Source organism: Sarcophilus harrisii, chromosome 4 (genome assembly GCF_902635505.1).
Source record: "Sarcophilus harrisii chromosome 4, mSarHar1.11, whole genome shotgun sequence".
In the NCBI taxonomy this organism is placed as follows: Eukaryota; Metazoa; Chordata; class Mammalia; order Dasyuromorphia; family Dasyuridae; genus Sarcophilus; species Sarcophilus harrisii.
This window is the reverse complement of record NC_045429.1, coordinates 95388560-95413511: the sequence shown is the minus strand read 5'-3', so window position 1 is coordinate 95413511 and position 24952 is coordinate 95388560. Positions and strand designations below refer to the sequence as shown.

General features: G+C 41.6%; 1 protein-coding gene across 2 annotated transcripts in view; it reads right to left on the bottom strand.

Annotated features, from left to right (window-relative positions):
- Positions 1-1250: 1250 nt before the first annotated feature.
- The window catches only part of LOC100924751 (receptor-type tyrosine-protein phosphatase V-like), a 39686-nt gene continuing 15984 nt past the window's right edge, over positions 1251-24952 (bottom strand). Inside the window, exons 17-34 of one of the 2 annotated variants that reach the window (XM_023501893.2) lie at positions 23812-23938; positions 23568-23612; positions 13067-13160; positions 12825-12915; positions 12652-12728; positions 11991-12125; positions 9343-9465; positions 8200-8360; positions 7467-7602; positions 6567-6634; positions 6357-6444; positions 6139-6217; positions 3378-3451; positions 3074-3202; positions 2872-2982; positions 2527-2690; positions 2109-2244; positions 1251-1807 (exon numbers count right to left, since the gene is read on the bottom strand). In XM_023501893.2, the coding sequence (XP_023357661.1) occupies positions 1748-1807; positions 2109-2244; positions 2527-2690; positions 2872-2982; positions 3074-3202; positions 3378-3451; positions 6139-6217; positions 6357-6444; positions 6567-6634; positions 7467-7602; positions 8200-8360; positions 9343-9465; positions 11991-12125; positions 12652-12728; positions 12825-12915; positions 13067-13160; positions 23568-23612; positions 23812-23938 (1898 nt within the window). In that variant the 3' untranslated portion in view covers positions 1251-1747. The remainder of the gene's footprint in view (positions 1808-2108; positions 2245-2526; positions 2691-2871; positions 2983-3073; positions 3203-3377; positions 3452-6138; positions 6218-6356; positions 6445-6566; positions 6635-7466; positions 7603-8199; positions 8361-9342; positions 9466-11990; positions 12126-12651; positions 12729-12824; positions 12916-13066; positions 13161-23567; positions 23613-23811; positions 23939-24952) is intronic. The other variant, XM_031937136.1, reaches the window with a different exon arrangement.

The following is a 24952-nucleotide window of genomic DNA, read 5'->3' as shown; positions in this document are numbered from 1 at the left end:
ATCCAGAAAGAGAACTATGAATTCTGAATGTCTATCAAATCATAGTATTTTCACCTTTTGCTTTTGTTTTGTTTGCTGCTTCTTATGTTTTTTTCCCCCTTTGGATCTGAGTTTTCGTACACAGCATGACAAATATGGAAATATAGGGTTTTTTTGGTTGTTTTTTAAAGTTTTTATTTTCCAAATATATACATGAATAATTTTGAGCATTCACCCTTGCAAAATTTTGTGTTCTAAATTTTCCCTCCTTTTCTCCTCCCTCCTCCCCCAAATGGCTAGAGATCTAACATAAGTTAAACATGTGCAAATCTTCTATACATATTTCCACAAATATCATGCTGCACAATAAAAATCAGATCAAAAGGAGAAAATGAGAAAGAAAACAAAATGCAAGCAAACAACAATAAAAATGAGAATGCTATGTTGTGATCCACATCAATTCCCACTATCCTCTCTCTGGCAGTAGATGGCTCTTTTCATCACAAGATCATTAGAACTGGCCTGAATCTTTTTATTATTGAAGAGAGTCATGTCCATTAGAATTGATCACCATATAATCTTGCTGTTGCTGAACACAATGGTCTCCCGGTTCTGCTCGTTTCATTCAGCATCAGTTCATGTAAGTCTCCCTAGGCCTCTCTGAAATCATCCTGCTGATCGTTTCTTGCAGAACAATAATATTCCATAATGTTCATACACCATAACTTATTCAGCCATTCTCCAATTGATGGGCATCCACTCAGGTTCCAACTTCTAACCACTTACAAAAAGGGCTGCCACAAACATTTTTGCACATGTTGGGTCCCTTTCCCTCCTTTAAGATCTCTTTGGGATATAAGTCTAGTAGAAACACTCAGCAGTCAAAGGGGATGCACAGTTTGATAACTTTTAGAGCATAATTCCAAATTGCTCTCCAGAATGGTTAGATCAGTTCACAACTCCACCAACAATGCATTAGTGTCCCAGTTTTTCCCCCTCCAATATTCATCATTATCTTTTGCTGTCATCCTGGCAATTTGAGAGATATGTAGTAGTATTTCAGAGTAGTCTTAATTTGCATGGAAATGTTTAAAAGGATTGTACATGTATAATCTATATCAGATTACTTACCACTTTGGGGAGAGGAAGGTTATGAGAGAAAGGGAGAAAAAAATTGGAGCACAAAATCTTGTGAAAATGAATGTTGAAAACTATCATTATATGTTTTTGGAAAAAATAAATACCATTGAGGGGAAAAAAAGAAGTCAATACACATAGCTTTGAAATTTGACTATTTAAATATTAAATAATACTTGTCTCATAGAAGGCCATATTATTTTTTGTTATTGCTATACACCTTCAAGTAGCCACTAATTCTTACTTTTAGCAACTCCATTTGGAATCTGATTTCCCCAGCCCCTAGCAGCTCCCTCCTTTTCCCCTTCACTTTGAAATATGAATGAAGCATAAGGGACCTTTCCTATTCTCTTCACTGGACCAGTCCCTGGCTCTGACCCTTTTTCCAGCCCCAGCAGGAGCTGAGAGGGGAGGAGAAAAGGAGATGACAGAATCCGCACAGCCTTCATTTTGGATTATCTATGTTTATTTTCAGAAGCCCACAACAATTTCCTAGTTTGGGGGATGGACATCGGGGGGAACCAGGCCAGCTTCCTGAAACTCTACCACCTTGGCCACGCCAAGTCCAATCTGAATCCAAAGCAGAGGGGCTCCGAGACTCTCCGACTCCTGGGCAGCTGTCCCCCTTCCCTTAGGCTAGCTCACGGGTCAGGGCACTGCCCACACAACCATAGAGGTAAATGTACTGATCCTAGAGAGAAAGGGGAAGGGGAAGGGCCTGAGCAGGAGCTGTCTCTGGGCCGGTAAAACCCAGGGCCCGGGGAAGAATTTAGCTTTCAGCTTCTTGATTTGTAAAATGAGGATTTCTAAAATCCCTTTCTAGATTTCCACCTCCTGAGGGGTCTTCCCCCGGCGTCAGAAGTGCTCTCCAGAAGCAGAGGAGGAGCAGAGGTGGTCGGCAACGCCCCCTGGTGCCCACATGGAGCAGCTCTTGTCCGAACCTCCGCCCTTCCCCACATCCCGGGGATGGGCTCCTCCCTCCCATCTCTCACCAGCGTCGGCGTCATGGAGCCACAGGCCCGCGCCAACTGCAGGACCACCCCAAACACGTCCACTGAGCACTGGGATCCTGCCTGCTCCAGGAGCCGCTCCATGGCCAAGAGCATCCCCAGCTGGACCATTCCTGAGCTGCAATGGGGTGGGGAAGGAAGGACACCCTGAGAGTCGGCTCTTGCTCTTGCTTGGCTGACATCCCTGTGAGGCAGGTGAGGGTCATGGCTCCCAGGACAGTCCTTAGTGAGGACTTAACGAGCATGCGTTGGCTGATGGGTGAGAAGGGGACAGTGGATACACGGGACCCATTTAAGAGATGAGCACAATCGAGGGACTTGGTCCCGGTCAGGGAGATCAGAATACAAATCTAACCTCTCCCTCCCGAGCCCTCTCCATCGCCCCGTTTCTCTTTGGTACCTGGCGTATACCAGCAGCGTGGCTGGCTTCTTGCCCCCAGCCTGTGAGCAGCACTGGCCCACGGCGCTCAGGAAGGGTAACAGGGTCTGGGCCGGAGGCTCCTGCCCACATTCCCAGCATGGGAATCGTAGCAGATCCACCGGGAGCTCCTTCTCTTCCTTCTCCTGGAGACCCAAGGGAAGGGTGGGAGGCAGAGGGTGATGGACCACCAGGGGCCTTTCCTCCCTCCCTGCTTCCCCACTATGGGCCATGCAGGGAGAGCAAGTGTGGGACCCAGACCTGGGCGGCTTCCTCCCCCCTCCCCAAGGCTGGCCCTCACCCCATCCTCCCTGTTCCGGCACTTACATGCGTGATATTCAAATGAAGGCAAGACCATCCTGCCGCTTCACTCTCGGCTACCCAGTGGACAGCCAGCGACTTGGTACAGATGGGCTGCTCCAACACCGGCCACCATCCCTGGATAAGGAGTGCCATCTCAGTGCCCACTCGTGGCCGGCTCCCCTGCCAGCTTCCTCCTGTTCTCCCCCTCACCCCCGGAGCCCCTCACCTCATTCTGAGTGTCCAGTGGGCACAAGGAGACTACCACACAGGCTTCATACTCCCACACCAGCTGCCAGAACTCTTCCGCCTTTACAGGACCTGCCAATGCCACCTGGTCTCGGCCAGAGGGCCCCCCCTGTGGGAGAACTCGACTGAGGCTATGTCCCCCCAAACTGCCAAGGTGCCTCCAACCATCCACCCCCAGTCACAAACCCTGACAATGTCAGCACCGGGCAGGTGCAAGGAGGGAGGGGGTCGGGAAGGGGGCAAGAGGCAAGGAATGAGGGAGATCCCAGGGGGCAACATCTCACTGGAAAAAGCCAGGCCTGAACAGAGTGGACGGGACTCTGCTCCGCAGGAGAAAACTTCACTTTCCAGCGCTCATCTGTGAAGCAGGAGGAGAGGAGAATGGTTGAGAGGCTGAAGGAGCAGTTCCCCCCCCCGGGTCTCCCCACGCTCACTGAGGCAGGGAGACTCCACCAAGCTAAGCCAGTGTGACTTCAGAGAGAGAAGTCCCGGGGACTGATGTCCTGCCATCCGATGACCAAGTCTGGCTAACAAGAACAGACTTTTGCAAAGAAATTCTGGGAGCTGCACTATCCTCTGGTTTGCAAAACTGAGCACCTTCACAATAACTAGGAAAAAATGCCTGAAGAGGTCGGAATTACACACCAGAAGCTGGCTATCCTTCCTAAACTAATGGATGGCAAACACACCGCAAAAGGTCTTTGAGACCTTACCACTTGTTGTTGTGTCCGACTCTTCATGATCTTATAAGGGTTTTCTTGGCAAAGATACCAGAGTAGTTCCTCATTTCCTTCTCCAGTGGATTAAGGGGCTTGCCCAGGGTCATAGGGATAGTAAATATCTGAACCATGAACTCAGGTTTTCCTGACTCCAGGCCTGGCACTCTAGCCACTGAGCCATCTAGCTACCTTAATTCCACTCCACAAACTGTCCTAAAACTGGAGCATCTTGCAGATAAAACTGAAGTCCTCAAGCTCCTGGATAACATGGCTGCACAAAAACTTAGAATAACATTTTTAATAAAGATTGACATACTTAATTCATCTAATCTCCCATTGACAGGGGATGAAAAGCTCTCAAACAGAAAGCTGGCTGAAGTCAAGAGCCTGTGGGAGAGGAATGAAGGACATATCAATCCAGTAGTGCTGCCCCTATTAGACTTGCCTCAAAGATGTTTTCAGTGAGTCCCCAGAAGATGAATATTCCTAAGCTTAGTCAATAATGAAAAACAATCATTTCTCCCCACCCCCTGCAACAGTAAAATATCTATCTGTCCCAGGATTATTCTAAGTGAACTACATCAAATAAAAAATAAGAAGAAAATAATAGAAATGATAAGTGACATTTATAGAATGATTTCAAATTTGCAAAGAGCTTTAGTAAAATTATCCCCTTTGAACTTCACAACGTCCCTGTGAGGTAGTATTTACGGTAGGTATTACTGACCTCATTTTACAGATGAGGCTTAGAAAGGGCATAGCAGTGCATTCCTGTAATCCCTACTACTAGGGGAGGATGAAGTTGATGGACTGCTTCAGTTATATGGTGCTAAAGCACCTGGGTATCAGCGTGAAGTGTGACATCAGAGCAAGGAGTCAAATAGGAAGAGGGAATCAATGGGTGATTTAAGGAGGGGCAAATCAGCAGAGGTTGGAAATGAGGATGTGAAAGTTTCCAGGCTGATCAGCTTAAGGATCAAGCCTGTTATACTTCCAGACAGGGAAGGAGGGATGGAGGGAAAAAAGAGGGAAGGAAGGAAAAGAAGGAGGGAGAGAGGGAGGAAAAGAGGGAGGAAGGAAGGAAGGAAGGAAGGAAGGAAGGAAGGAAGGAAGGAAGGAAGGAAGGAAGGAAGGAAGGAAGGAAGGAAGGAAGGAAGGGAAACTCAAGGTAGAAGAAAGTAATCACCCTAGATTGGCTATCAAGTGATGAACATTTTTGGCCAAAATAATTCATGTCCCTAAACAAGGGTCTTAATGTGCATTAGTAGAAAAAATACATAGATTAAATCCCAGGCCTTATGCTGAGAGGATCCAATAAGATAATGTATGTAAAGTAGTTTATGAAGTTTAAAGAGCTGCATAAGTGAGAGGTCTTATCATTAAGAAAATCTTGCACCTGGTGGCACACTGGATAAATTGCCAGGCCTGGAGTCGGAAGACCTGAGTTCAAATATGGCCTTAGACACTTACTAGCTGTGGGACCCTGGGCAAGCCACGTAATCCTGCTTATCTCCCTTTCATCATCTAAAAATGAGCTCGAGGAGAAAATGGCAAACCATTCCCATATTTCTGCCAAGAAAGCCCCAAATGGGGTCATGGGGAATCAGTCGTGACTTAAAACAATTCAATAACAAGAAATCTGTCTGCCCTCTGGCTCCAGAATTCCACTCTCAACTAACCTAGCTGGAGCATCCTGCTTAGTCGGTGTAGGAAGGCAGGCTGGCCCTTCCCCTAAGTAAAGATTGGCTATTTCATCTTTAGCTAGGCTCACAGAACGTTAGAGGTAGAAAGACCTTTAAATCATCTCTAGTACAATGTCTTCATTCCACAGATGAAGAAACCGTAAAGAAATGACTCTGACCCAAGTCTGCTGCCTGCCAACCCAGTGGAGTACAATGCCATACCACAGTCAGTTCGGGGGGTTCAGCCCCCCTTTTTTAGCCCCTTCATTTCTTTGGGTCTGGTTCCTTCCCCAGTTGAAAGAACAAACTGCCTTTCTGCAAGGGAGGATCAAAATTACCCACCCAGAAACACCTGGCATCTCCCACCAAATTCCTGCTGCTGGGTGACAAGGGGCAGGCTCAGAATATTTGAAGCTGAAGCTACACTGACTCTTAACTAGAACCCAATGAATATAGCACAATTCTACCAGTCCAGGTGATGGTACTTCCCAGGTCCCTGGGATCTCAAAATGATGAATCATTTTCAGGTGGGTTTCCCAACCCTGGTTTACACGTAAAGCAATGGTCCCCTCTTGGCTGGTAACAGGAACAGTTCCCAGCCTGCAATCAGAGATGGGTTCCCCTTTTTTGTCCCTCTGACTTACAGGGCAGGAGCTGGGAGATGGCACTGCCCAGCTGGTGTAGGGAAGAATTATCCCGGTCCTTGATGGCCTCCAGAAGGAGCTAGGGAGAAAGGCAATGTGCACGGGCCCATGTCACCAGGGGGGCCACACCATCAAAATGGATGGACAGTAAGAGAGATGATCTTAGGCAATGGCACCAGAATTTGGTTGAGGGTGGGCAAGGGATATCCAGATCTCACTTCATATTCCTTGAGGAAGCCAGCATTGGAGTGGGCCAATCTCTTGGCGTGATGCTGGGAGAAGTTCTTCACAAGGATAGGCTGGGAGCTGGAAGGAGAGGGGAACACTCTAAGATGCCAGCTGGGCAGCTTCATCCATGCCAGGGCCTCCCTAGGCACCTCCCCTCTCAGACTAAGGGCCCTAAGAGAGGGAGCAGGGTCAGGACTTACACAAGGGACTCAGCTGGCTCCTCCAGAATCTTGTCCAGCAAACAGCTGTGCAGAAATATGTACTGGGTCTGGTGGGAAGAAGCAGGAGACAGGAGAGACCAACCTCGTGCCTTCTCAGTGGGACAACTAGTAGGGCTGGGGGGAGGAGAATCCCATGTAGAGGGATAAGGGATTTGGGGATCATCTATGGAAATACCAGAATGGCAGAGCTGGAAAACTAGAAACGTGCTAGTCTGTGGAATGAGTCTGTAATTAAAGAACCCAAATTCAAATTCTACTTGGGATGCTTACTTCTTATATGACTCTGGGCAATCATTTAATATCTCTCTGGGCCTTGGGGACTAGATTCCTTCTGAGATCCTTTCCAACCTAGGTCTCTGATCCTATGTCTTACACAGCCACAAAGCTGGTGATCCCAGGTGGGATTAGAATGTGGAGCTTCTGACTCCTGGCATCTAGGTACTGGGGATTATAGGGAGCCTTTATATAACAGGGCCTAACCTGTGCCAGACACACACTGGGGGAAAATTTGGGAAACTTCCTGAGAGGTGATAGACTCAAGGTACAAATTAAGATTTTTCTGGATACAACCAAAATGGGAATTTATTTTGCTTGACTATTCATATTTGTTATAAGGGTTTCTTCTTTTTTCAAGGATGGAGAAGTAGGAAAAAGATACAAATAGATTTTTGCTAATTTGAAAAAAAATTAATTTTTTTGATATTAAAGAATCATAAAATAAAATAATTATGTCTACCTTAAATGTGCCAAGGTTTTTCCAGGATGACCCCTTGAGCACCCTCAGGTCCTCCACCCCACCAGCCGTTTGCCCTCCTGCTCTCCCTCCATTCTTTTCCCATCCTCCCCGTGGCTCCTTCCCTCAGCAGCCCTGGTGCTCACCGGGGTCTGGATCATGAGGGGCCGGTACAGCCGCAGGGCATACACTGTGTAGAACACATCCACCACCTGTTCCTCTTGTAGCTCTTGTAGGAGCCGAACCAGGGCCACAAAGGTGCCAGTTCGGCCCACACCAGCACTGAGGGGAGTCCCAGGTGAGCAGAGTCCCAGTCCCTTTTAGGGGCCCAGGCCAGACAATGGGGCCCGACCAATCGTTTCTCTTAGTTGGTCTGACCTAGTCTGACTCAACAGGAGGTGAGGGGGCAAAGGGGGCAAATAGGAAAAGGGGCTCAGGGAGGAGAAGAATGAGGTCAGGATAAGGGCAGGGATAATGTGACTTATCCGGCTTTGGGCAGCCCCCTCCCATAAATACATACACCCCAGCACCCAGCATGGTGCCCAACATAGGAGAAAGAAATCTGTGGAATGATTAGCAGGGGAACGGTGGGGGTGAGGGGCAGAAAGAGGGGAGATGCTATGTTAAAGGCTGAGTTCTAGAGGAAATGGGGTGGGAAAAGAGATGGCACTGGGGACTTGGGGATCCTGATAAGGAAAGGGATTGGGAAAGTATCATGGTGAGGAATGGGAGAGTGGGGGGGATGTGAGGGAGCAAGGAGGCTGATCTGGGCAAAGGACCAGAATTAATCTCTCCGGCCCTATCTCAACAATCCCCAGCATTGCCCCTCCCCTAGGACCCCAGCCCATTAGAATCAGCGCCTCTTCTTCCATCACTCACCTGCAGTGCACCAAGGTGGGAGATATGCTGGGGGCGGCCTGTACTCGCTCCTGTACCAACTCTGCAAAGGCCACCAAGGAACTGGGGGCCTCAGGGACACCGTGGTCTGGCCAAGCTGTGAACTGTAGCTGCTGGACCCAGCGTTCCTGGTTCTGGGGGCCCTGGGCAGCAGGAAGGATCATGGGGGAAAGGAAAGCTGTGAATTGTAGCTGCTGGACCCAGCATTCCTGATTCTGGGGGCCCTGGGCAGGAGGGAGGATCATGGTGGAGAGGAAAGCTCCCTATTTTTCCTATTGCTCCACAGGGAAGGGCTGACACTTGGGACTCGGTCTGAGTTGGAAGCTTAGATGGGCTCTGAGCAGGGCTAGGGGACAGTCTTGGGCCATTCCCCTAAATTTGGGAAGCCTTCAGCCTCTGACTGTCTCCAGGCTACTTCCTCTGCCCTTAAAGATAGAATACAAAGGCAGAACTACTGGGGAGGGTAAATGAGTCTCTCCTTACATCCTTTCTAAATACCATCGTCCAAGCTGGGACTTGCAGGGTGGGGTTGGACCTTGGGGAGGGATGCAAAGCAGACTGACATCAAGGCACAATATAGGAAGGACAGTCACGGACACATCTCCATGTGACATTTGCACACATTTTACATGACAAAAAATTCTGTTCTTCGGGAGTTTGTTTTTTTTTTAATTTTGCTTAACATGTATTACACTGAGGTCTCAAGAGTCTCCAGAACACAGTAATCCATAGTGAGCACAGTTTTCTTTTTTTCTTTTTCTTTTTTTTCAAATTCCAGCTACATTTTTATTCACTATTTACTTGAGCACAGAAATCCCATTATTTCTGTTTGTTGTTAGTCCTTAGTTCTCAGAGCACAAATGACATCACAAGATTGATGTTTTGACTTATGAGTGGATTGGATTTAAGTGAGAAAGAACTGGAGCACAATTTTCAAACCTATCCAAGTCCAAAGAAATGTCTTCTCTCAATCATGGTTTTTAAACTTCACCTTTTCCAGGAAAATTCCCTAATTCCATTCAATTTTATTCACCTTAGTTATCCTACCTCAGGGATAGGATCCCCAGGGATAGGATATCCTACCTAGGGAGCCTCACACACAGTCCTGCTCTGGGGGACACTCACGTGTAGCACCTGGAATTCCCTTCTTGTCCAGTCTTCTTCTTTATCCTCTACCAAGAGGCGAATGGTGATTTCACCATAGGTGACCGGGGTGGAATCTAAAGGCCAGTAATGCTCACATAACACCTAGGGAACAAAGGAGACACGGAGGAAGAACGTAGCAAGGACCACAGTAACAACTTCCCACCTATCACCCCACCTCCAATCCCCCGAATCTCTATCACTCTAGTCCAAAAGGACCAGCTTCCACCCCTTTGTCCATGCTGTGCCTTCTTCCTAGAATGTCTCTTCTCATCTCTTTTCTATCAGTCAAACACCTATGACCAAAAGATGCTGGATTTCAGTCCTAGAAAACCAAGTAGCCCACTCCCATGATTTTGCTGATGAGGAAATGGAGTTTAAGTAATTTGACTATAGTCACACACCACCACTAATGAGCTCCTAACTGCCAAATTCAGCAGCCTCTTCTAAATTTTCATCCTTCTTGACCTCTTGGTAGCCTTCAACATCAGGCATCCTCTTCTAAATACTCTCTCCTCTCTGGGTTTTTATGATACTGATGTCTTCTATTACTCCTTCTACCTACCCAGTTGTTCCTTCTCTGTTCATTTGCTGGATCTTCATCTAGGTCAAAACCTTAATTTTGTGTGTTTCCCAAGGATTCATCCTAACCATCTTTTCTATTCCCTCTACACTATCCTGATTAATGATAATGAACAATCATTTCTATATGGATGATTCTCACCCAGATCTACATACAAGACCCTAACTTCTCTCTGCTCCACATCATATTGTCACCTACTTTTGAGATATCTCAAACTTAACATGTTCAAAACAGGATTTAGTTTTTTTAAAAAAAAAAAAAAAAAAAAAAAAAAGCTCTCAACTTATGGGGAAGGAACAACCATCTTCCTAATTAGTCAGATTCACTACCTTGGGTATCATCCTCAACTCCTCATTTATACTCACCCCAGATATCCAATCTTTTGCCAAATCTTGCATTTCTACTTTCACAACATTTCTCCTACATGCCCCTGTCTCTCTTCCAACACTGCTACCACCTCTCATCAACTTCCTCCCAGACTATCACAATACTTGCAAGTCTCTTCAGTCAGCTGCCAAAATGATTTTCTTAAAGTACAATTCTAACCATGTCATTCCCCTACTCAAACACCAAAGGCTTTCTATTACCTCTAAGATCAAATATAAAATCCTGTTTCGCTTTTAGCCCTTCATAAACTGAGGTCTCAAGAGTTTCCAGAATACAGTAATCCATAGTGAGCACAATTTTCAAACCTATTCAAGTCCAAAGAAATGTCTTATCTCAGCTGTAGCTTTTAAATTTCACCTTTTCCAGGAAAATTCCCTAATTCCATTCAATTTCATTTGCCTTAGTTATCCTACCTCTGGGATCCTAGGGAGCCTCACACACAGTCCTGCTCTGGGGGACACTCACATGTAGCACCTGGAATTCCCTTCTTGTCCAGTCTTCTTCTTAAACCTCTACCAAGAGGTCCCTTCCTATTTTCCCAATCTTCCCTCCATGTACAATTCACTGGCCTATTTGCCAGTCCCCGACCATGACAGTTCATCTTCCTCCTCTCTGCTTTGTTAATGGTTGTCTCCCATATTTGAAATGCTTACTCTCTCTTCCCTCAGTTCTGCCCACTGACTTCCCTGGCTTCCTTCAAGACTCAGATCAAATCCCACCTTCTGCAGAAGACTTTCCCCAGTTCCCACTGCTTGGTGCCTTCCATTTACATTGGGTAGATCTTGCACATTCAAGTTTTTTCATATTGTTTACCCCATTAGAACCCTACTCTTGGAAACAGGGACCATGTTTTTGCCTTTCTATCTCCAGGGCTTAGCAGAGTACATAGAATATAATATAAATTTAATAAACATCTGTTGTCTTAATTGACTGGGATTCAAATTCAGATCCTTTAACTTCATATTAAGGGCTTTTCTCACTTGAGAAATCTTACTCATCCACAGCTTGGTCCAGAAGCTATTTCCTTATGAGGACTGGTTAAAAGAATTGGGATATGAAGAGTGAAGACTTGAGGACTGAAGACATGAAAGCTAGCTTCTATACATTGTTGATTGACTGAGAGGCAAGAGAAGTGGGCTCTACTATTGACCACTTGGGTGATTTTAGAAAAGCCATCTCACATCTCTAGTCCTCAGTTTACTCCATTATAGTGGTGGAGAGAAGGAGGAAAAGCAATGGCTTCTAAGGCCACCTCTGACTTTGAAATTCTAGGATTCTCAGAATAAATCAGGATACTTCCATAGCCACTCTGTCTATACCTTCTCTAATGCTTCTTGCTTACCAGATTTATTTCTCCTGTCTGCCTCCTCTGCCCCTTTTGTGCCCAGAGATGGAGATGACAGGAAGAGGTAAGAAGGGGACAGAGCGCATCATTCTCGAAATAAGAATCTCTAGGACCTACACTGAGCTTCAGGGAAGAACCTGTGTGTCCTCTTTGAGCCTCAGTCTTTCTATTCGAAGAAATGGGAAGACATGCCCTTCCACCCCAAACTATAGGACTTCAATCTACCAATGATAGATATAGCTCAGGCTTCCTGAAAAAGTGTCTGCACTGACACCCAGTGGTGATTTCAGGCACCTACAAGGCATGTCTACTCACCCTCCCATTCTCCATGCCCACGGTCAACATGACAATTGTGTGAACCTGCTGCTCCCAGACCAGCCTCCAGAAATCTTTCAGGGTCTTCTTCATCGGACCCTGAGTGGCAATGAACTCTTGTGACCGGCTGTAGCCCTGAGGGGAGAGGACAGGGTCCCATGGGCACAGACACTGGGTACCGATACCATCCTTAGGGGGTACCCTCTCATAACCAGCACCTGGAGATCCCCATGTGGAGCCCCCAGTAACATGTGTGAGTATGGGAGGCGTGAAGGTACAGATATGTGTGAGCATATACACACATACAAAGGACTCAAACCTGGAGAGGTGGAACCTTTGGTTTTAACCTAGGTGCCCCCATACATATCTTTATACCTCAGTGGGAAAGAACCTTGTCATTGGTAATAGGGCAATAGCAAGGAGAGGAGAATCCAGAGAAAATCAGAGCACAGATATATGGCACTAGGATACATGCACAAAGAATACAAGTGAACATATGAATGTGTCATATGGATAAAAACTGAACAGACGCCAAACACATAGTCCACAAATGCCCAGGAGCTGAGAAATCTATCTCTACAGGGACAAGCCAAGGGGGGGGGGGTGCGGGGACGAGTGCCCTCACAGACAGACAGCACATGGATGGACAGATGGCACTCACTGGGATGAAGTTGGCATTGATGTAGTCCGAATGGGGCTCATCGTCCAGCGGAGTCAGTCTCACTCGAGAATGATCATCTAAAGGGGCAAACATTTAATACCGGCCCCTTTGCCATCTCTGCTTCAGACCCATCCCAAGCCTCGGGGCCCCTTCTAATGCTAGCTGGTACTCACAGGGTAACACGTGTGGGTAGCGATTCTTGATGGCATTGGCGGGATGCTCTGCCTCCAGTTTGGGCTGCTCCTTGCCAACTTCCTTTAGTTCCTACGGATAACAAGTAGTCAAGGAGCTGAACCAGGTTTCACCTTACCTCATCCTTCAGAAAAGGGGTTGTGGAGAAGAGGAAGAGGTGACCCTGTTCTCTCATCTGGGACTGTGAGCTGCCACAAGGCTCTGAGCAGAGCAGGAGCCTTACCTCAAACTCCTGGAAGAAAGCATGGTGGGAATTGGCTATCTTATCCTCATAGCTCTGTTGGAAGTTCTGTATAAGAATTGGACGGCGGATGTTCCTGAGGACAGAGGCAATCAGTCAGTTGACCACATGGACACCCTAGAAGGGTCTGGATGGTAAGGGAAGATTAGGATTCTAAGGAAGGAAAACAACTTGGTTCTTATTAGTTAAGGCACACCCAATTTTATGGGGAAGAAGGAAAGGAGAGGAGAAAAGAAGGAAGGAAGGAAGGAAGGAAGGAAGGAAGGAAGGAAGGAAGGAAGGAAGGAAGGAAGGAAGAAAGGAAGGAAGGAAGGAAGGAAGGAAGGAAGGAAGGAAGGAAGGAAGGAAGAAAGGAAGGAAGGAAGGAGAGCAAAGGGAGGGAGAGAGAGGGGGAGGAAGGAAGGAGGGAGGAGAAAGGAAGTTAGGACAAAGGGAGAGAGGGAGAGAGGATGGAGGGGGAGGGAAGGAGGGAGGAAAGAGGGAGAAAGGAGGAAAGAAGGGAGGGAAGAAGGAAGGAGGGAAGGAGGAAAGGAGGGAGGAAGAGAAAAAGGAAGGGAGGGAGGGAGGGAAAAAGGAAGAGAGAGAGGAGGGAGGGAGGGAGGAAAGAAAAAAAGAAGGAAGGAAGAGAGGGAGGAAGGATAGGTGGATTTATTAAGCACTTATCATGTGCCAGGAACTATGCTAAGCACTTTTAAAATATATCTCATTTGGGGCAGCTAGGTGGTGCAATGTATAGAACACCAGCCCTGAAATCAAGAGGACCTGAATTCAAATCTTGTCCTAGACACTTAACACTTCCTAGCTATGTGACCCTGGGCAAGTCACTTAACTCCAATTGCCTCAGCAAATATATATATATATTTGTAATTTGTATCACTACACATCTCTTGGATTGGCTAAGATAACAGGAAAAGATAATGACAAATGTTGGGGGGAGGTGTGGGAAAATTGGGACACAATACATTGTTGGTGGAGTTATAAATTGATCCAACCATTCTGCAGTGCAATATAGAACTATGCCCAAAGGCATATAGCTCTCAGATCTATGGAGAAAAGAGGAATTTATGGCCAAAGAAAAGCTAGACAATATTTTTAAATGCAAAAGGGATAATTTTGATTACATTAAATTAAAGAGGTTTTGCACAAACAATACCAATGCAGCCAAGATTAGAAGGGAAGCAGTGAGCAGAACCAAGAGAACACTGTACACAGAAACAAGATTATGTGATGATTAACAACAATGGACTTGACTCTTTTCAACAATGTGGTGACTTAAGGCAATTCCAATAGACTTGGAATGGAAAGTGTCATTCACACCCATTGAGAGAACTATGGAGACTGAATGTGGACCAAAGCATAGGATTTTCTTTTTTTTTTTTTTTTTTTTTTTTTATTTAATAGCCTTTTATTTACAGGATATATACATGGGTAACTTTACAGCATTAACAATTGCCAAACCTCCTTGTTCCAATTTTTTCACCCTTACTCCCCCACCCCTCCCTAAATGGCAGGATGACCAGTAGATGTTAAATATATTAAAATATAACTTAGATAACAATAAGTATACATGACTAAAACATTATTTTGCTGTACAAAAGAATCAGACTTGAATTATTGTACAATTAGCTTGTGAAGGAAATCAAAAATGCAGGTGTGCATAAATATAGGGATTGGGAATTCAATGTAATGGTTTTTAGTCATCTCCCAGAGTTCTTTTTCTGGGTATAGCAAAGCATAGGATTTTCACCTCTTTGTTGTTATTGTTGTTTACTTGGGGCTTTTTCTTTTTCGTGTTTTTTCACTTTTATCTGGCTTTTCTTATGCAACATGATAAATACGCAAATATGTTTAGAAGAATTGCACATCTTTCAGCTATATCAGATTGATTATTGTCTTTGTTAGGAAGATGGGAAAAAGGAAGAAAATTTTGGAACACAAGGTTTTGTAAAGGTGAATGTTGAAAAATATCTTTGAATATATTTGGAAAAAATAAAATGCTATAAAAATATATCTCATTTGAATATCACAACACTCCTAGGATGTATGTACTATTATAATCACCATTTTAGAATTGAGGAAACTGAAGTAGAGAGAAGTTAAATAACTTTTACTCAAGGCCACATAACTAGCTTCTAGTCTGAGACCAAATTTGAACTGACTCCCTGATTTCAGGTTCAATTCTCTAAACATTATATTATCTAGATATCTAAGGGACAAGTTCTTGATCAAACAAGAGATAGAGAGCATCACAGGAGATAAGTTAAACAATTTTGATAACTTAATATTAAAAAGTTTTTTTTAAACAAAATCAATATTGTAAAAATCAAAATGGTACTGTTAACTGGGAAATTCTTTTCATCAAATTTCTCAGATAAAGGTTTGACATTCAAGATGCAGGAAGAATTGATTCAAATATATAAGAACAAACAGATAAATGGTCAAAGGATATGAACAAGAATTTCTCAAGAGAAGAAATGCAAAATTTAAAGAATATATGAAAAGAAGATGGCAGAGAGGACACATGCTTCTTTCTGATCTTCTCCAAGGACCCTCAACTAATTACCAAATGCAGCCTCTGAATTGGTTCTAAACCAGAAGAATTCACAAATATTGGGATATAGCAAATTACTAGCAGAAGATAATTTTAAGATAGCCAGAAAAGGTCTATTTTGGTGGAGCAAGGAGGGAGGCCAGGCACAGGACGCTGCTGCCACTTGTAGAAGAAGCTTGGAAAACCTCCCTTACCCTAAAAGCAGATCTCAACATTTTTTAAAAAATGAACAAAAAGGCAAAGAGAACTCTAACCATAGATAGTTTCTATGGTAAAAGAGAACAGATTTCAAACCCTGCAAAGACTAAAAGCAGATTCTCTCTAGATGAAGCCCCAATGGGTGATATAATCTGGTCTCCACCACACAAGGCTCTCCTAGAAGAAATTAAAAAGGATATTAAAAGAGAGCTAGAAGAAAAATGAGGAAAGGAAAGGAAAACTTTGCAAGAGGCTTTGGAAAAGGCATATAACTCATTAAAAGATAGATTTGACAAAATGGAAAAAGAAAACAACTCCCTGAAAAACAGGTTTTGTGAAATGGAAAAAAAATAACTCCTTAAAAAACGGAATTTGTGAAATGGAAAAAAATTCCATAGAATAAAACAACTCATTTAAAAACTCAACTGGACAAATGTAAAAAGAAGTAAAAAAAAAAGTAAATAAAGAAAATAACTCACTAAAAATCAGAATTGAACAAATGGAAATGAATGACTTGATGAGACATCAAGAATCAGTCAAGCAAAACCAAAAAAAAAAAAAAAAAAAGAAAAAAGAAAAAAAGAAAAAGAAAAAAATAGAAAAAATGTAAAATACCTACTTGGGAAAACAACTGACCTGGAAAATAAATCTAGGAGAGACAATCTAAGAATTATTGAACTCCCTGAAAACCATGATGAAAAAATGAGCCTAGACACCATTTTTCAGGAAATTACCAAAGAAATCTGCCCTGATGTCATATAATCAGAAAGTAAAATAGCCATTGAAAGAATTCACCAAACACCTCCTGAAAGAGATTCCAAAATTAAAACTCCAAGGAATACCATGGCTAAATTTCAGAACTACTGGACCAAGGAAAAAATATTACAAGCAGCCAGAAAAAAAACCCACCAATTCAAATACCAAGGAGCCACAATAAGGATTACCCAAGATCTAACAGTTTCCACCTTAAAGGATCGAAGGACCTGGAATCTGATATTTCAAAAGGCAAAGCAGCTTGGAATGCAGCCAAGAATAAACTACCCCATTAAACTGAGCACTTTCTTCCAGGGAAGAAGATGGGCATTCAATAAAACAGGTGAATTCCATTTGTTTCTGATGAAAAGACCAGAACTAAACAAAAAAAAAAATTGACCTCCAAATATAGGACTCAAGAGAAGCATAAAAAGGCAAAAAAGAACTCTTGAGAACCAGATTTCTGTTGGGGGTATACACAGACAGTGCATGTGTAATTTGATTTTACTGTTATAATATAGAAAAGGAACTAGAGGTGGAAAGGGGATTATACCAGAGAAAGGGAAAAGTGGAGATAAAATGAGGGAAATTATATCTCATGAAGTGGCAAAGGAAACCTGTTACGTTTGAGGGAAAGAAGGGAGGGAGAATGAACATTGTGTGAATCTTACTCTCATTAGATTTGGTTCAAAGAGAGAATATTAGATATATCTGGTTTACAGAGAAACTTCTCTCACCTTAATGAAAAGTGGGAAGGGAAAAGTGAAAAGGGAAGGGGTAAGCTAAACAGAAGGGAAAACAAAAATAGTAGGAGAAAGGTATAAAAAGGGGGAGGGATTCTAAAGGAGGAAGGTTGCTTGAGGTAAGTGGTACTCATAAGTAAAATACTGGAGAGGAGGGAAAGGGGAAAAGGAAAGTGAAAAGTATAGTCTGGGGATAAGATGGCAGGAAATACCGAATTAGTAGTTTTAACCATAAATGTGAATGGGGTGAACTCTACCATAAAATGTAAGCAGATAGCAGACTGGATTAAAAGCCAGAATCCTACAATATGTTGTTTATAAGAAACACACTTAAAGCAGAGTGATACGTATAGAGTAAAGATAAAAGGCTGAAGCAGAATCTATTATGCTTCAGGTGAATTTAAAAAAGCAGGGGTAGCCATCCTGATTTCAGATCAAGCAAAAGCAAAAATTGATCTAATTGAAAGAGATAAAGAAGGAAACTATATCTTGCTAAAGAGTATCATAGATAATGAAGCAATATCAATATTACATATATATATGTACCAAAGTGGTATAGCATGGAAATTCCTAAAGGAGAAGTTAAGAAAGCTGCAACAAGAAATAGACAGCAAAACTATAATAGTGGCTGATTTCAACCTTGCTCTCTCAGAACTAGATAAATCAAACCACAAAATAAATAAGAAGTTAAAGAGGTAAATAGAATTCAAGAAAAGTTAGGTATGTTATATCTTTGGAGAAAATTGAATTGAAACAGAAAGGAGTACACTTTCTTCTCAGCAGTTCATGGAACCTATACAAAAATTGACCATATATTAGGACATAAAGATCTCAAAATCAAATGCAGAAAGACAGAAATGGTAAATGCATTTTTTTCAGATCATGATGCACTAAAAATTACATTCAATAAAAAGCCAGGGGAAAATAGACCAAAAAGAAATTGGAAACTAAACAATATCATCCTAAAGAATGAATGGGTAAAACAGCAAATCACAGACACAATAATTTCATCCAAGAGAATGACAAATTGTTAGTCTTAAAAATGAAAAGGGAGAATTTTCCATCAATAAAGAGGAAATTAGAGCAATAATTAGGAGTTACTTTGCCCAACTTTATGCCAATAAATTTGATAACATAAGTGAAATGTTATATAAAATATATAACTATAATAATATCAATATAATAAATATAAAATATAGTTTGCCCAGATTAACAGATAAGGAAGTAAAATGCTTAAATAGTCCTATTTCAGAAAAAGAAATCAAACAAACTATTAATCAACTCCCTGAGAAAAAAATCCCCAGGATCAGATGGATTTACATGTGAATTCTACCAAACATTTAAAGAACAATTAACTCCAATACTATATAAACTATTTGAAAAAATAGGGAATGAAGGACTCCTACCAAATTCCTTTTATGACACAGACATGGTACTGATACCTAAACCAGGTAGGACAAAAACAGAGAAAGAAAATTATAGAGCAATCTCCCTAATGAATATTGATGCAAAAATCTTAAATAAAGTATTAGCAAAGAGATTACAGAAAATCATTCCCAGGATAATATACCATGACCAAGTAGGATTTATACCAGGAATGCAGGACTGGTTCAATATTAGGAAAACTATTAGCATAATTGACTATATCAATAACCAAATTAACAAAAACCATATGATTATCTCAATAGATGCAGAAAAAGCATTTAATAAGATCCAACACCCATTCCTATTAAAAACACTAGAGAGTATAGGAATATATGGACTTTTCCTTAAAATAGTCAGTAGCATCTATTTAAAACCATCAGTAAGCATCATATATAATGGGGATAAATTGGAATCATTACCAATAAGATCAAGGGTGAAACAAGGTTTCCCACTATCACCATTACTATTCAATACTGTATTAGAAATGCTAGCTTTGGCAGTAAGAGATGAAAAATAGATTAAAGGAATTAGAGTAGGTAATGAGGAAACCAAATTATCATTCTTTGCACATGATATTGCAGATGATTGCAAGTATACTTAGAGAACCCCAGAGAATCAACTAAAAAGCTATAAGAAATAATCCACAACTTTAGCAAAGTTGCAGAATACAAAATAAATCCACATAAATCATCAGCATTTTTATACATCACAAACAAAATCCAACAGCAAGAGATACAAAGAAATTCTATTTAAAATAACCATCGATAGTATAAAATATTTGGGACTCTATCTGCCAACGGAAAGTCAGGGACTATATGAGCAAAACTACAAAATACTTTCCACACAAATAAAGTCAGATCTAAACATTTGGGAAAATATCAAATGCTCTTGGGCAGGTTGAGCAAATATAATAAAGATGACAGTACTACCTAATATCTTTATTTAGTGCTATACCAATTAAACTCCCAAGAAACTATTTTACTAACCTAGGAAAAAATAACACATTCATCTGGAAAAACAAAAGGTCAATAATTTCAAGGGAACTCATGAAAAAAAAATCAAATGAAGGTGGCCTAGCTGTACCAGATCTAAAACTATATTATAAAGCAGCAGTCATCAAGACCATCTGGTACTGGCTAGGAAATAGAGCAGTTGGTCATTGGAATAGATTAGGTTCACAGGACAAAATAGTCAATAATTTTAGCAATCTATTATTGGACAAATCCAAAGACCCCAGCTTTTGGGATAAGAATTCACTATTTGACAAAAACGGCTGGGAAATTTGGAAACTAGTATGGCAAAAACTAGGCATTGACCCACACTTAACACCGTACACCAAGATAAGATCAAAATGGGTTCATGATCTAGGCAAAAAGAATGACATTATAAATAAAGTAGAAGAACTTAGGATAGCTTACCTCTCAGATCTGTGAAGGAGGAAGGAATTTGTGACCAAAGAAGAACTAGAGATCATTATTGATCACAAAATAGATAATTTCGATTATATCAAGTTAAAAAGTTTTTGTACAAACAAAACTAATGCAGACAAGATTAGAAGGGAAGCAATAAACTGGGAAAACTTTTACATTCAAAGGTTCTGACAAAGGCCTCATTTCCAAAATACATAGAGCATTGACTCAAAATTTATAAGAAATCAAGTCATTTTCCAATTGATAAATGGTCAAAGGATATAAACAGACAATTTTCAGATGAAGAAATTGAAACTATTTCTAGTCATATGAAAAGGTGCTCTAAATCACTATTGATCAGAGAAATGCAAATTAAGATAATTCTGAGATACCACTACAAACCTCTCAAATTGGCTAAGATGACAGGAAAAGATAATGACGAATGTTGGAGGGGATGTGGGGAAACTAAGACACCAAGACATTATAGAACTGTAAATGGATCCAGGCATTCTGGAGAGCAATTTGGAACTATGTTCAAAAAGTTATCAAACTGTACATACTCTTTGACCCAGCAGTGTTACTACTGGGGTTGTATCCCAAAGAGATCTTAAAGGAGGGAAAGGGACCTGTATGTGTAAAAATGTTTGTAGCAGCTCTTTTTGTAGTGGCAAGAAACTGGTGGTGTGTGAATGTTATGGAATACTATTGTTCTGTAAGAAATGACCAGCAGGATGATTTCAGAGAGTTTTGGAGAGACTTACAAGAACTGATGCTGAGTGAAATAAGCAGAACTAGGTAATCAGTGTACATGGCAACAACAAGACTACATGATGATCAAGTCTGATGGACGTAATTCTCTTCAACAATGAGATGATTCAACAAGTACCAATTGTTCAGTAATGAAGAAAGCCATCTACACCCAGAGAGAGGACTGTGGGAACTGATTGTGGACCACAACATAGCATTTTCATTCTTTCTGTTATTGTTTGCTTGCATTTTTGTTTTCCTTCTATGGGTTTTTTTTCTTCCTAGATTCAATTTTTCTTATACAGCAAGATAACTGTATAAATATGTATGCATATATTGGATTTAACCTATATTTTAACATATTTAACATGTATGGGACTACCTGCCACTTAGGGGAGGGGGGGGGGAAGGAGGGGAAAATTTGGAACAAAAGGTTTTGCAAGGGTCAATGTTGAAAAAATTACCCATGCATATGTTTTGTAAATAAAAAGCTATAATAAAAAAGAAGAAAAAGAATATATGAAAAAATGCTCTAAATCATTAATAAAAGAGCTATAAATTAAAACAACTCTGAGGTTCTACCTCTTACCCATCAAATAGACAAAAAAAAAAATAAAATAACAACTGTTGGAAAGCATACAGGAGAATGGCATTAATGGGCAGGACCACTCCAGAACTATAATCAAGAAATCACTCAATTAACTTTTAAACCCAGTGATAACAGTACTAGGAATATACCCCAAAGAGGCCAAAGAAAGCGGTAAAAGACCTTGATATACATGAATATTTATAAGAGGACTTTTTGTTGTAGCTCCCAAAAAAAGGAAATTAAGGGAGTGTCTATTAATTGGAGTTGGTTAGACAAATTATACTATATAAAAAAATAAAATATTAATGTACTATATAGGACAGGAGTAAAGGAATGAATTTAGAGAAATCTGGAGGGACTTATATGAACTAATGCAGAGGGAAGTGATCAGAACCAGGAGAACAATTTATATGACTAAAACATTGAAAAGAAAAACAACTTTAAGACTTAAGGACTCTTAAGACTTCTAGATTTAAAACTTTGGTCAATCCAGTAACTAATAATGATTTCAGAAGACAGAGAATGAAACATGATACATCTTTCTTAACAGAGAAGTGATAGACCAGAGGAAAAGAGTAAGACACACATTTTCAAATATGTCCAATCTGTGGATTTGTTTTTCTTGTCATTGTTAGCTTTTGTAAGAAGCAGCTTTTTTTTTTTGGAGGGGGAAGAGAAATGACTCATGGGAGAGGGAAAGAAGGTTTAACGATAATGATGCCAAAAAAGAAAAATGGGTCAATGAAACATTTTTTTAATGCACAAATAAGGACAGAAGTTCAAAGAGAGGTGCAAACAAAGCAGACAGCTTTAGATCTAATATGTTATTTTAAATAAGTTATGTGTAAATTCATTCATGGTTATACAACTTTCTGTTCCTTACAAAGGAGAATAAATATTCATGTTTGTTGACATGCGTCAAGTTGAAATTAAAATTAAAATGATGGGGTAAAAATGCCCAAAGACTTTCCTCAGTCATGGATGAGTGTGGTTTGATGGGTCTACATCACAAAAGATTCAAGAAAAGTACTGGAATTTTAAGTTAAAAGAGCTGCCAAAACCTTCTCTTCAAAGATGGGGAAGCCAAATCAAAGCTGAAGACTAGCGGATGACAAGAGAGCACCAACTTAGCAGAGAAAAATGGGATGGGATCCCTGAGGATATTAAGTAGCCTCTTGGAACTGAACTGTGAATTTTTTAAGCACCCATGTTTATCAACCATCTGTGTTCTTCTATGCATATTCAATGTGTTCCCAGCCTATGTCCCCAGGTCTACTCATGATGTGGAAAAGGATATGCTTTCATGGGTAAGGAAAGAGTCTTTCTTATCTCTTATCTTGTTCTGCTGTTTGATTAAATAAATATCTTTTGATTAATATGTTTTTCTGTCCTACTAAGCTGTTCAATTTGTATTGAGTTGACAATCCACCAAAATCCTCAATCTTTTTCCAATAAATCTTGTCTTTCCAATCTTGTATTTATGAAGTTGGTTTTTTGAACTTAAATATAATTTACCTCTCTTTTAAATTTCATCTTCTTAGATTAACCCAGGATCTTTGGAATCTCTAAACTCTAACTTCTATCATATTTACTATATGTCCCAGCTTTATAATATGAACAAATAAGCCTTTATCCAAGGTACTGATGGAAAAGCTATATAAGCAGTAAAAAGTCCAACGTGGATTCGTGATGGACTCCACGGTGGATCTTTCAAGTTGACATGGAACTCTTAATGACTAATTTTTGAGTCTGAATACTTAATCAGTTATGAATCCATTCACAGTTAATGTGGATATAGCACTGGACTTGTCTCTGGAAAAGATCTAAATCCAATTCCCAACTCTGTTACTTCCTAATTATGTGACTCTGAGTCGCTTCATCAATAAAATGAGGAGACTAGACTCAAGAATCTCTAAAGTTTCTCTCAGTTCTGAAACCACGATCCTATGATCTATCCCATATCTCCTCATCTTTTCCATAAGAACTAAATAAGGTATTTAATCCATCTGGTAGACTTATCTGGAACTCTCAGCCTCATGCTGGAAAGAGCCCAGGAAAAAACACTCACCGTAAGCTGTAGGATGTCATCTCTTCACAGAATTTCTTTTCTGTCCTAAAAAAAACAAAAAGGAAATTGGCTAAGAAAGGATCAGAGTGTTGGAGTAACTGGTCCCCACCAAAGAAAATTTCATCCTTCAACCACGAGATCCCAACACCCATGGCAAAGTCCTCAATCTCCAGAACTACAGTTGGAGCCCATAGGGAGCCCCTCAACCTGTCTCCCCTTTGGCAGCCCCAGCCACAAGGCCTACCTTTCAACCCACACCCGTCTGCAGCACAACAGGCCCAGGACGGCACACAGGGTAAAGAGGCAACCTGATATAATGCCCGAAGCCACCAGAAGGGGCATCGATGCCCCCGAGACGTTGGTCCGAGGCTCTGGGGAGGATGAAGGAAAAGATGGAGCTGTTAAAGCCGGGTGGCCCAGCCGGCCCCCCAAATCTAGGCATTTTCATTTAAGTACCTCTGAGGGCTCCCCCCAGTTCCCCTGTCAGACTCATGCCATCCCCTGAAGATCAGAAACTTGTAAAGAAATTAGCAGCCTACCCTAGGGGTTCCAGAGACTAAAGCTCCTCCCTGTCCTCCAGTCTACTATGGAGACTAGACGGCATCCTGAATGGGAGTTCAAAAGCTCAGTTCTGTCCTGCCCTCAACTCTTGGGGATGCTCCCTCTCCTCCACTGGCAACCAACCACAAGATAGGTAACAGGGTAAACAGTCCCATCTGACCCAGGGATTCTAGAACACTCAGAGACCATGAAACTCCCAGACTTGGGGGAAAAGGGCAGAGTGACCACAGTCCTGGGATCCCTGGAGCACAGATTTCGAGCTGGAGCAGACCTTCAAGGCCGTGGAGTCCAAGGCCCACCCCCTACCTCTCACCAACATCATTTTACCATTTTGCAAATGAAGAAAGAAAGCCACAGAGAGATGAAGCGACTTACAGGATTTGAAACTAGGCCTTCCTGATCTCTCCCTCCATTCAAGTTATTAGAGTTTAAAACTATAATAAGATAGTTTTTGTGTGTATAATATATTTATGAAATATATTAGTATCTCTTCCCCCCTTCCCTTCTTTCCTCATTCCTCTCCCTTTCTCTCTCCATTCATCCTCTTTCCATTGTTAATTTCTCCTTCCATTCACTCTCTCTTCCTGTCTCTCTGTTTCTCCCTTTTTCTTTTTCTCCCTCCTCATCTTTCCCTTTCTCTTTCTCCCTCCATTCATTCTCTCTCCATTTTTTCTCTCCTTCCATTCACTCTCTTGTCTCCTTTCCTCTTTTTATCTTTCTCCTTCCATCACATCTATCTGTCTCCATCGCCCTCTCTTCCTTTTTATCCCTTAATCTATATGATAATGTATAACGCTAGTAACCATATGTGGAAAATGTTAGTC